Source organism: Giraffa tippelskirchi, chromosome 1, assembly GCF_054371585.1.
Source record: "Giraffa tippelskirchi isolate mGirTip1 chromosome 1, T2T-mGirTip1v1.2.pri, whole genome shotgun sequence".
NCBI classification, from domain to species: Eukaryota; Metazoa; Chordata; class Mammalia; order Artiodactyla; family Giraffidae; genus Giraffa; species Giraffa tippelskirchi.
This window is the reverse complement of record NC_137275.1, coordinates 49,384,892-49,397,008: the sequence shown is the minus strand read 5'-3', so window position 1 is coordinate 49,397,008 and position 12,117 is coordinate 49,384,892. Positions and strand designations below refer to the sequence as shown.

At 37.9% G+C, this 12,117-nt stretch overlaps 2 protein-coding genes across 18 annotated transcripts in view; one reads left to right on the top strand and one right to left on the bottom strand.

The window, feature by feature from the left end:
* The window catches only part of YIPF7 (Yip1 domain family member 7), a 75,506-nt gene extending 66,385 nt beyond the window's left edge, over positions 1-9,121 (bottom strand). For both annotated transcript variants that reach the window (XR_014062670.1, XM_081522002.1), the window contains exon 1: positions 8,239-9,121. The gene's annotated coding sequence lies outside the window, so the exon portion shown is untranslated. The remainder of the gene's footprint in view (positions 1-8,238) is intronic.
* GUF1 (GTP binding elongation factor GUF1) overlaps positions 8,363-12,117 on the top strand; it is a 50,602-nt gene continuing 46,847 nt past the window's right edge. For 7 of the 16 annotated variants that reach the window (XR_014062044.1, XM_081519909.1, XM_081519777.1 and 4 more), the window contains exons 1-4: positions 8,363-8,714; positions 10,522-10,633; positions 10,801-10,949; positions 11,232-11,312. Coding sequence is in view for 13 of the 16 variants with exons in the window: in XM_081519909.1 (XP_081376035.1) it covers positions 8,550-8,714; positions 10,522-10,633; positions 10,801-10,949; positions 11,232-11,312 (507 nt within the window). In the remaining 3 variants the exon portion in view is untranslated. Of the gene's footprint in view, positions 8,917-9,193; positions 9,376-10,521; positions 10,634-10,800; positions 10,950-11,231; positions 11,317-12,117 lie in introns of those variants that run through there. The other 9 variants (XM_081520272.1, XM_081520179.1, XM_081520005.1 and 6 more) reach the window with 4 other exon arrangements.

Here is a 12,117-nt window from a genome sequence, read left to right as displayed (position 1 = left end):
TACATGGTAGCCAAATTTGGATTATCATACTTTCTATTTCAACCCAAGTAAGACGGTAAGTGTTGCGAGAGGGCATCAGAGGGCAGACACACTAAAACTAAAATTACAGAAAACTAGCTAATCTGATCACACAGACCACAGCCTTGTCTATCTCAATAAAACTAAGCCATGCCGTGTGGGGCCACCCAAGACGGATGGGTCATGGTGGAGAGGTCTGACAGGAAGTGGTCCACTGGAGAAGGGCATGGCAAACCACTTCAGTATTCTTGCCTTGAGAACACCATGAACAGGATGAAAAGGCAAAAGGATAGGACACTGAAAGATGAACTCCCCAGGTCAGTAGGTGCCCAATATGCTAATGGAGATCAGTGGAGAAATAACTCCAGAAAGAATGATGGGATGGAGCCAAAGCAAAAACGATACCCAACTGTGGATGCGACTGGTGATAGACGCAGAGTCCGATGCTGTAAAGAGCAATATTGCATAGGAACCTGGAATGTTAGGTCCATGAATCAAGGCAAACTGGAAGTGGTCAAACAGGAGATGGCAAGAGTGAACGTCGACATTCTAGGAATCAGCAAACTAAGATGGACTGGAATGGGTGAATTTAACTCAGATGACCATTATATCTACTACTGTGGGCAAGAATCCCTTAGAAGAAATGGAGTAGCCATCATGGTCAACAAAAGAGTCCGAAATGCAGTACTTGGATGCAATCTCAGAAACGACAGAATGATCTCTATTCGTTTCCAAGGCAAACCATTCAATATCACGGTAATCCAAGTCTATGCCCAACCAGTAATGCTGAAGAAGCTGAAGTTGAACGGTTCTATGAAGACCTACAAGACCTCCTAGAATTAACACCCCAAAAAGATGTCCTTTTCATTATAGGGGACTGGAATGCAAAAGTAGGAAGTCAAGAAACACCTGGCGTAACAGGCAAGTTTGGCCTTGGAGTACAGAATGAAGCAGGGTAAAGGCTAATAGAGTTTTGCCACGAGAACGCACTGGTAATAGCAAACACCCTATTCCAACAACACAAGAGAAGACTCTACACGTGGACATCACCTGATGGTCAAAACAGAAATCAGATTGATTATATTCTTTGCAGCCAAAGATGGAGAAGCTCTATACAGTCAGCAAAAACAAGACCAGGAGCAGACTGTGGCTCAGATCATGAACTGCTTATTGCCAAATTCAGACTTAAATTGAAGAAAGTAGGGAAAACCACTAGACCATTCAGGTATGACCTAGATCAAATCCCTTATGAGTATACAATGGAAGTGACAAATAGATTTAAGGGACTAGACCTGATAGACAGAGTGCCTGACGAACTATGGACAGAGGTTCGTGACATTGTACAGGAGACAGGGATCAAGAAAATCCCCATGGAAAAGAAATGCAAGAAAGCAAAATGGCTGTCTGAGGAGGCCTTACAGATAGCTGGGAAGAGAAGAGAAGCAAAAAGCAAAGGAGAAAAGGAAAGATATTCCCATCTGAATGCAGAATTCCAAAGAATAGCAAGGAGAGATAAGAAAGCCTTCCTCAGCAATCAGTGCAAAGAAATAGAGGGAAACAACAAAATGGGAAAGACTAGAGATCTCTTCAAGAAAATTAGAGATACCAAAGGAACATTTCATGCAAAGATAGGCTCGATAAAGGACAGAAATGGTATGGACCTAACAGAAGCAGAAGATATTAAGAAGAGATGGCAAGAATACACAGAAGAACTGTACAAAAAAGATCTTCACGACCCAGATAATCACGATGGTGTGATCACTCACCTAGAGCCAGACATCCTGGAATGTGAAGTCAAGTGGGCCTTGAAAAGCATCACTACGAACAAAGCTAGTGGGGGTGATGGAATTCCAGTTGAGCTATTTCAAATCCTCAAAGGTGATGCTGTGAAAGTGCTGCACTCGATATGCCAGCAAATTTGGAAAACTCAGCAGTGGCCACAGGACTGGAAAAGGTCAGTTTTCGTTCCAATCCCAAAGAAAGGCAATGCCAAAGAATGCTCAAACTACCGCACAATTGCACTCATCTCACATGCTAGTAAAGTAATGCTCAAAATTCTCCAAGCCAGGCTTCAGCAATACGTGAACCGTGAACTTCCAGATGTTCAAGCTGGTTTTAGAAAAGGCAGAGGAACCAGAGATCAAATTGCCAATATCCGCTGGATCATCGAAAAAGCAAGAGAGTTCCAGAAAAACATCTATTTCTGCTTTATTGACTATGCCAAAGCCTTTGACTGTGTGGATCACAATAAACTGTGGAAAATTCTGAAAGAGATGGGAATACCAGACCATCTGACCTGTCTCTTGAGAAACCTGTATGCAGGTCAGGAAGCAACAGTTAGAACTGGACATGGAACAACAGACTGGTTCCAAATAGGAAAAGGACTATGTCAAGGCTGTATATTGTCACCCTGCTTATTTAACTTATATGCAGAGTCCATCATGAGAAACGCTGGGCTGGAAGAAGCACAGGGTGGAATCAAGATTGCCAGGAGAAATATCAATAACCTCAGATATGCAGATGACACCACCCTTAGAAGTGAGGAAGAACTAAAAAGCTTCTTGATGCAAGTAAGAGAGAGTGAAAAAGTTGGCTTAAAGCTCAACATTCAGAAAACTAAGATCATGGCATCTGGGCCCATCACTTCATGGGAAATAGATGGGGAAACAGTGGAAACAGTGTCACACTTTAGTTTTTTGGGCTCCAAAATCACTGCAGGTGGTGATTGCAGCCATGAAATTAAAAGACGTTTACTCCTTGGAAGGAAAGTTATGACCAACCTAGATAGTATATTAAAAAGCAAGAGACATTACTTTGCCAACAAAGGTCCATCTAGTCAAGGCTATGATTTTTCCAGTAGTCACATATATATGTGAGAGTTGGATTGTGAAGAAAGCTGAGCACCAAAGAATTGATGCTTTTGAACTGTGGTGTTGGAGAAGACTCTTGAGAGTCCCTTGGACTGCAAGGAGATCCAATCAATCCATCCGAAAGGAGATCAGTCCTGGGTGTTCATTGGAAGGACTGATGTTGAAGCTGAAACTCCAATACTTTGGCCACCTCATGCAAAGAGTTTACTTATTGGAAAAGACCCCGATGCTGGGAAGGATTGGAGGCAGGAGGAGAAGGGGACTACAGAAGATGAGATGGCTGGATGGCATCACCAACTCAATGGACATGAGTTTGGGTAAACTTTAGGAGTTGGTGATAGACAGGGAGGCCTGGCGTGCTGCGATTCATGGGGTCGCAAAGAGTCGGACATGACTAAGTGACTGAAGTGAACTGAACTGAACTGAATCCAGCTTTACCCCAAATGCTAAAGGAATTTATTTAGGCAGGAAACACAAGAGAAGGAAAAGACCTACACAAAATGAGCCCAAAACAATTAAGAAAATGGTAATAGGATCATGCATATCAATAATTACCTTAAATGTAAATGGATTTAATTCGCCAATCCAAAGACATAGACTGGCTGGGCAGATAAAAACATGTGCATGTGTGGACTTCCACTTACCACATGATCTTACTTAATATCCCAAATTGTATGTAATTATTTTATATTGTTAGTTTAGGCATGTTTCCATTATGGCCTGCAAGTATAATTATCTTTTATATTTTGTTTGACTATTGATTATGAAAACTAATAAACATCTTTTACTATTGTGATTATTTAACTATTATTCACTTAATACCATTGTATCATGGTTATTTAACAGAAAATAATAGAGTTCTATATCACCAAAACTACTATTTAGTAGAAAAGTCTGTCTTCACTTTTGAAAATTCAGATGCATAGCAGCATTATCTTGGAATTTCTGAAGAATACAAATGCCCAGGTATTGCTTTTTTTTCTCCAATGCTCCACATATATTTTTTAAAAAGATTATTTATTTTTTAGTTGAAGGATAATTGTTTTATAGAATTTTGTTATTTTCTGTCAATCATCAACATGTATCAGCCATAGGTATACATATATCCCCTCCCTCTTGAACCTCTCTACCATCTCCCTCCCCGTCCCACCCCTCCAGGTTGATATGGAGCTCCTGTTTGAGTTCCCTGAGACATACAGCAAACTCCCACTGGCTATCTCTTTTACATATGGTAATGTAAATTTCCATGTTACTCTCTCCATACATCTCACCCTCTCCTCCCCTCTCCTCATGTCCATAAGTCTGTTCTCTATTCACATATATTTCCAGTGAGCAGCCATGTTTAAAAACAACTAGACTATATGATGATCTTTTACTTTTACCTATTTTGATTTTTTCTATTTCATATTCAGTGCTTCTATTACATTTAGTTTATGTTTTCCATCTCTCTTTTTTATGTTCTCTCAAGTCTTTATCAAGTGTAGTAGAAAAGCTTTTGTATACATACACATGTATATAAATAGTATGTATAATATATATATTTTAGAAATCTTATGAATTTTTGCCTAGCTAAAACACTTATGACATTTTGATTCTACTTGTTTGATTTAGTTTGGATAGGATGCTAGATATCTAATTTATATTCACTCAAAACTTTGTTATAGTTCCATGTATTTTGGCCTCTAGTATTACTGCTAGACGTCTAGAAAGTTTATCTTAAATGATTTTTAAGAATTTTTGGATGAGGCTTAAAACTTCTAATTCAATTCTGAGAATATAAAGAAATACCATGTTGCAAAAAAAAAAAAATTTAACGTGATAGAGTATTATTAACTAAAGTACAGATTTTGTTCAAATTTCAAAAAATTTTATGCTAATGTCCATTATTTGTTTTCCTACCTTATTCAAGACTCCACAATGCATTTAATTGCATTGAGCAGCTTCGACTGTATGCAACAAATTCTGGTAAACTCTCTCTACATTTTCATTTTATTACAAATATTTTCTATTTTCTTGTGGCATCTTCGGAGAAGGAAATGGCAACCCACTCCAGTACTCTTGCCTGGAGAATCCCATGGAAAGAGGAGCCTGGTAGGCTGCAGTCCATGGGGTCGCAAAGAGTGAGATACGACTAAGCGACTTCATTTCACTCACTTCACTCACTTCATACTTTATCACTGGAGAAGAAAATGGCAACCCACTCCAGTATTCTTACCTGGAGAATCCCATGGAAAGAGGAGCCTGGTTGGCCATGGTCCATGTGGTCGCAGAGAGTCAGACACGACTGAAGTGACTAAGTATGTGGCATCTTAGACACAGCTATCATTTAAAAGTGGACATAATTTCCAAATACATGGGATTTTTAAAGTATTTTTGATAGTAATTTCTCATTTTGATATTAATTTCTCATTTAAATGATTTCTTCTCTGCAATCACACTCTGTGTTTTTTCAGTCTTCTAACTTTATTGAGATTTCAATGGCTTAGTTAAAGATTTCTCTTGGTAAAAGTCACACTGCACTTGAAAATATATGGGTTATTTAAAAATATCTTTTGATATTGAGCTCTAACATAATTCCAAGTGGTATGAGAACAGATTCTGTATGATTTCAATAACTTTAGACCATCAAATATTTGTACCCGGTCTTACATCCCTGGATATGTTCCAGTGTCTCCTAGTTTACAGTCTATGGGAACTTGAATAGAATTTGTATCCTACTGTTGTGTGAAAACTGTATAAATCTTAATTATGTTTAATTCATTCATAGTATTTTTGGGGTTTACTATATCCTACTTTTCTGTATTTTCATTATATTAATTTTTGAGAGTTTGATATTAAAACTCCAACTAAAAATCTTAATTAATCTGCTTAAAAAATAACTGCAATACATAGTGGAACTATATGTAACTTTGTTCTGTATTTTCCAAGTCTCCTGCAAATTTATTTTCATTAAAAAAATAATAAAGTCTTTAAAGAGTTAATTAAGTTAAAAAATGGTCCTTAGAGTGGGCCCAATTCTAGTACAACTGATATCCCTATCAGAAGAGATAAAGACATGGACAGGTATTGAGAAAAGACCACATGAAGACACAGGGAGAGGATGGTCATTCATAAGCAAAGGAGGAAGGCCTTAGAAGAAACTAACACTGCTGACACGTTGATCTTGAACTTGTAGCCTCCAGAATTGTGAGAAAATAAATTTCTTTGTTTATGCCACTGGGTCTACAGTGCTTTGTTATTACAGCCTTAGCAAACAAATAGACCCTTTAAGCCTTTAAAAGCATAAACAAAACAGCTGTGGTTTAGTGTACTATGCAAGACTGTAGCTTCCCTATTAAACATTCATTCTATGGGGAAATAAGCCTTGACTTATGTGAGTTTTTAATTATGTGTGCTCTTCAGAAATCCTTGCCTCAAGTAAAATGCTGCTGTTCCAAATTCTGGCCGTGTTCCTTTTCTCAGTATTAACTCAATATGTCATACCTTTTTACTCATTTATCCTCACTCAGCAGAGCTTTTTTGGCATGGTTAAGGGTGTAGGTGCTGAAGCCAATAACTAAATGTATGACTTAGGCAGTTACTTAAAAAGGTAGCGCCACATTTTTTTCTCAGATACGTGTACTACGGAAAGAATCATAAGAGTAACTGCATTAGCGTTCTCTGTAAGGATTAAATGAGTTGATATATACAAAGTGTGTAGAGTAGTATTTGAAATATAGTACATGCAATTACACTGGCAATGATCACTCTGCTTGATTAGGCTCCAGTTATCTCTTTCAGAAAAACTTTATAATCTTCAAGCCTCAGAAAAAAAAAAAAATGAAACCTCAACTCTGAAACTTTAGTGATTCCACTTCCTTTTTATTCCCATATTGAGTGCTAAATCATCTTGTGTTATCAAAGGTATTATAGAGGTTTGATCTTTGGTTTTTAATAATCCGGATTCAAACATAATTTTTTTTCCATTTACCTATTATACAATTTCAGACAATCTGTCTAATTTGTCTGAGTTTCCACATCTAGCACATTACATGACACGGTGCTGTTCAGTATTTTTCTAGTAAATATGTATTTCATCTGTGGATCTAGGAGTATAATGTCAACTACCTAACATACTGCAGTATTCCCAAAGTGTGGGACTAGTGAAGGTACCAAGATAAGTTTAGGTGAGACACAGATATGGCACTAAGGACACTGAACCATACAGAGAAAATTCTTCTCCTTTCAATTTTATTTCAATACTGCTGATTATGTCAAGAAGAAAACTCTCACTTTGGTGCTATGTTTTAAAATTCCTAATGCTTGTTAATTTCCAGTTTTAATCAAGAAAGATTCTGAGCCTTTGTCAGGTAACATCTATTGAAACTGAATCACATTTTTTATTAATTATACTTATTTTTACTTTAAAATTTGTGACAGGTAACAGAGCTTTTTCCACTTACAGAAAATAACACAATTTTTTTTCTTCTTTTAAAAGAAGCTCATTCAAGTGTAAGAGGTAAATTGATTTAAAGAAAAATGTTATGTATACAATAGAGGTGTGAGGATATGGTGAAAATCACTAAGGATAATCAACTTATTGAAGTTTCGGGCAACTAACTTATATGAACTATATTAGGTATGATTGTGCTCAATACATTTCCAGGTGGCTCTTAAGTTCACTCTCGAACCAAGAAGAGAGTAGTAAATTGTGATGTACAGTTACTGTTTTAATACACAGTAGCACCCCGAATGAACTAGAAACAATACAATGGTGAATTCAACAGCTGCCGCTTTTTCTCCTGAATATTGCAAAAAACAGCATGGGGGGAGGGCGGCAACACTAGATGTTGTCTTATTACCTCTTATCTTTATCCTTAGCCAGAACTCTCTCCCCTGCAAGGTAAACATTGTTTAACTGGTAACCCAAAGGTCACGAAAACTCCAGGACTTTTAGGATGCAACTTTTTCCCACCTTCACTTCCGGCCCAAATTTTCCTAGGATACATTGTTGTTGTTTAGTTGCTAAGTTATTTCTGACTGTTTTGCGAACCCACGGACTGTAGCCCACCAGGCTCCTCTGTCCAAAGGATTTCCCAGGCCAAGAATAATGGAGTGGGTTACCATTTCCTTCTCTGGGGAAGCTTCCCAACACAGGGATGGAACACGCCTCCCATGCATTAGCAGGCAGATTCTTCTCCCAAGAGCCACCAGGGAAGCCCTAGGATATATTATTGCTATCAATACTACTGCCCGTTTCCATTCAGATGCACTTCAACATTAGCGATGTTGCAGGCAACATGGAGAATGCAGCAGTAATTTTAAAAATTACTCTAGTATTTTGCCATTTGGCAGTCGGTTAAAAACCAACCTTCTGGTAAGAGCACAACTCGCAGCACCGCGCTAAACCTTCGCTCACGCGACTTCCTTCCAGCTTCGCGCTGACGTATGCAGACGTCACGACGTAATGCGTCGTGCAAACGTCGGCAAGCGGCGCTGTTCCCGGTTGTCTAGTCCCAGCAGCTAGATGTGGGGATTTTCCTCCTCACTTTTTTTCCGCCGCTGGCTGAAGTGTGTTTGAATCCTGTCCGCCAGCTCTTAGCGGGGGGCAGTTTTGAAGAAAACGGAGCCTGGGGTGATGGGCTGATAGACCTTCTCCTGACGCCTCGGTTGCGCAGGGGAATGTGGACGCTTGCGGGTCATGGTTGGTGGCGCGGACGCGCACTCGCGGCCTGGGTCACCGAGGCGGCGCGTCTGGGGCTGCTCTGGCCTCACCTCGCGCCGGCCCGGGGGACTGCAGCCGAGTCCAGGGCTCCGGACCGGTGCTACAGCGCTGCAGACCGGAAGGTGACCGCCTTGAGTCTCTTGTCATTCACGTTTTAAATCTAGGGAGGGTGCTCTTGGTGAATTTTCCTAGTAGACTACTTGTGAATGCAGGTTGCACTGTTGTGAGGGAGGCAGGGCTCGGAGCGCGGGGGTGCGCTTCAGTTCGGACTCCAGCGCTCACCAGTGTGACCTTGGACAAGTCGTGTCCTCACTTTCCTCGTTGGTAATATCAGGATTCTTTGTTTATGGGAGGGACTGTTCTCAGCCTGTATTTAGTTTTAAAAGCGTATTGAGGAAGCTGCTAGTTCCATTTTCTTGCGACTTTCTAGCCACGTGACCTAGGCAAGTCTTTCTCTGTTTCTTAATTTGTTGAATGAGACGCTTATAAAAAAACGTTGAATGGCCGTGAGACTTGCGCGAAGTGAGGCATAGAACTTTTAGTTCAATACCTAGAATCTAAGAAGTGCTGGGTATGCCTTAGCTTCTCTTTACTATTTCGTCATACCTCAGCTAGGCAGACGCGTGTTCATTTTATCCCTGTGGTTGGAGGAGGTGGGGCTTTTTGCTCCTCAGTCGCGACACACGGACTGTAGCCCGCCAGCTTTTCTGTCCACGGAATTTTCCTGGCAAGAATCCTGGAGTGGGTTGCCATTTCCTACTCCATGGGATCTTGCTGAACAAGGCATGAAAACCGCGTTTCTTGTGTCTCTCACACTGGCAGGCAGATTCTGTACCAGTGGCGCCACCTGGGAAGCTTCAGCGACCCTAAAACTATACTTTGTTATAACTGTGAAGAGAAACAGTTTAGGCAGTAAAATAAAGTACTTGAATGAAAGTTATGAGTAACTGGAGAAAGAAAAAGACTATAATTATTCAGTTTTACTCTTTTCTAAAATGCCTGTGGAATGGATTTATGTTGCAATTGTAAGACTAAAAATAGTGCAGTACCTTTTGAATGATGGATGGAAAAATCACAGGGCAGACAATTCAGGTTTAGATTTTTGCAGAATATCTTTCAGGTATAGTTGCACTTGTATTGAAGCGCTTACTGGAAAAAAAAAGGAAACAACCTCATGAAAATTTTGTATTTCGTTGTAATTTCACTTTTTTATGCTCATTATGATATATAAATTTTATTGGAAAAATGAAACGTTCTGGGTCCAAAAAAATGACATGTTCTATGTGCAACTGAAAATCATAAATTAACTTTTTAAAGTATTTTAAAAATTTAAGTGAAAAATGAGCCTTTTTTTCCTGATAATATAATTTTTTCCCCATCTCTCTTCAGAGAAGTTGTTAAGTAACAAAGTCATCTAAATTAAACTTTTGAAGCCTCTATTAGGAGCACAAATTTTTAAGTAGACCTGACTCTGTTGATTAAATATGTGATAGGGGCAGAAAAAATTTTTTTTTTACTTTCAGCTTCTCTGTAGCTTTTTTTATTTCAATAAATTTTGTTAGACCAGGTGCTCTAAGGCTGTAGAGGAGTTCTAAGTGTTCTCCATTTGTGAAAATACATTCAGCTCCTCAGTGGCCTTTGAAATGGTGAAAATATTATAAGGGACTTTTATTTAGCTATATGGTCTGTATATGGTCATATAGCCTTTGACAGTGAAACTAATGTATTTGATGGGCCCTGTTGTAATCCATTGCTTGTAATATGACTTTAACCATACATCTCTTTACTGTCAGAGAAATAATATAAACACTATAAATGCTATAAATTTGTTTTAAGAAGACTAAAAGAGTATTCTTTTATTTAGTGTACTTGTTTCATATTGTAGACAATTTATACTCATAAATGTAATATTTCCCTCCCCTTTTCTAGGAAAAAATTGATATGTCTTGTTTTCCTGTTGAAAACACTAGAAATTTCAGTATCATTGCACATGTGGATCATGGCAAAAGTACTTTAGCGGACAGGCTTCTGGAACTAACAGGTATTTTCATTTTATATTCTACACCTAATTAGTGGCAATGAGTAATTGATAGTACTTTTACTAGCATACTTTTACTATGCTTTTTAAAATTTTGGTTTTAAGTTTATATGCAGTATTGTCTGTTTTTAAAAGCTGATAGAAATATCAATACGCATTTCTATTTTTAGGGGCAATTGATAAAACAAAAAATAATAAACAAGTTCTTGATAAATTGCAAGTGGAACGAGAAAGAGGAATCACTGTTAAAGCACAGACAGCATCTCTCTTCTATAACTATGAAGGAAAGCAGTACCTTTTAAATCTTATCGATACCCCGGTAAGTTTTAATATCAATTATGTCTCTGTTGTTAAAGTCAGCTTTGTATTAATAGTGCAAGCAAATCCTTTTTTTCAGTTTTTAAACTGAACATTAGACACTTCACTTTGCTTTGCTTTTCCTCAGTGTTCTTAGATTAGTGAAATTATTTCACAAGAACAGGCTAAAAAGAAGCTTAATAACTTTTTATTCAGTGGAGTCAATAGATTTGCCAAAATGCCTCTCCCTAAGAAACATTTAAACTCTTAACATTTAGAGGTTTTAATATTTTTTGTTTCTCAGGGTCATGTTGATTTTAGTTATGAAGTATCCAGGTCACTCTCTGCTTGCCAAGGTGTTTTACTTGTGGTTGATGCAAATGAGGTAGGTACATTTAATTTTATATGATGTGATATGTTATTTCGTTATTCCAAGATTTTTCTTAAGATGTTTGGAAATAGAATTTTTGTGTTTGAAGAAAGTAAGAATTATCTTATTATTTAACCAAAATTATGTTTTGGTCGTGTTAAGTTTTATTACACTAAAATGGCCTGTGAAATTGACTAATTCATCCTTTAAAATTTTTAAGCTGATCAGAGGAATCGTTCAAGAGATTTTTGAAGTATGTCATATATACATCCTACCAAAAAATCCCCCCCAGTTTTAAGCACTTCTTAATCTGTGGTTTCAGTTTTTAGCAGAACTAGAAAATCTATCTTTGAGGTCATTTTGGGTGTTTTTAAGGTAATAATTTGAGAAGTGTTACATTTAAAGAAACATGTCAATAACATTACCAAGTTCTCTGTTGTGAACATAACCATAAAAACATACTGAGATGAAAGTATAAGAGCCATGCTATACTATTTATAGTAAGCTTTTGACATACTTCAATTTTCATTGACTTTTCATTCAAAACCCGAAGATTTTTTTGTTGTGTTAAATCCTCCCTAATCCTATCAAGGACAGTCAGTCTCTACTTTAACATAACGTATACTTGGCTTTATAAAATGTGTCTCATAGTCCCTCAGGAGGCTTTGAGGTCCTTAAGGATCCATGTATTATTGCTTTGTTTCCAAAGCTTAATACAGTACCCTCTAAAAACTGTTTCCAGAACTGAAAGGAATTTTCACAGGGAATGATCCAGATGCATGGAAGTATAGATACCATAGTTTGCCTTGTACCTTTGCTT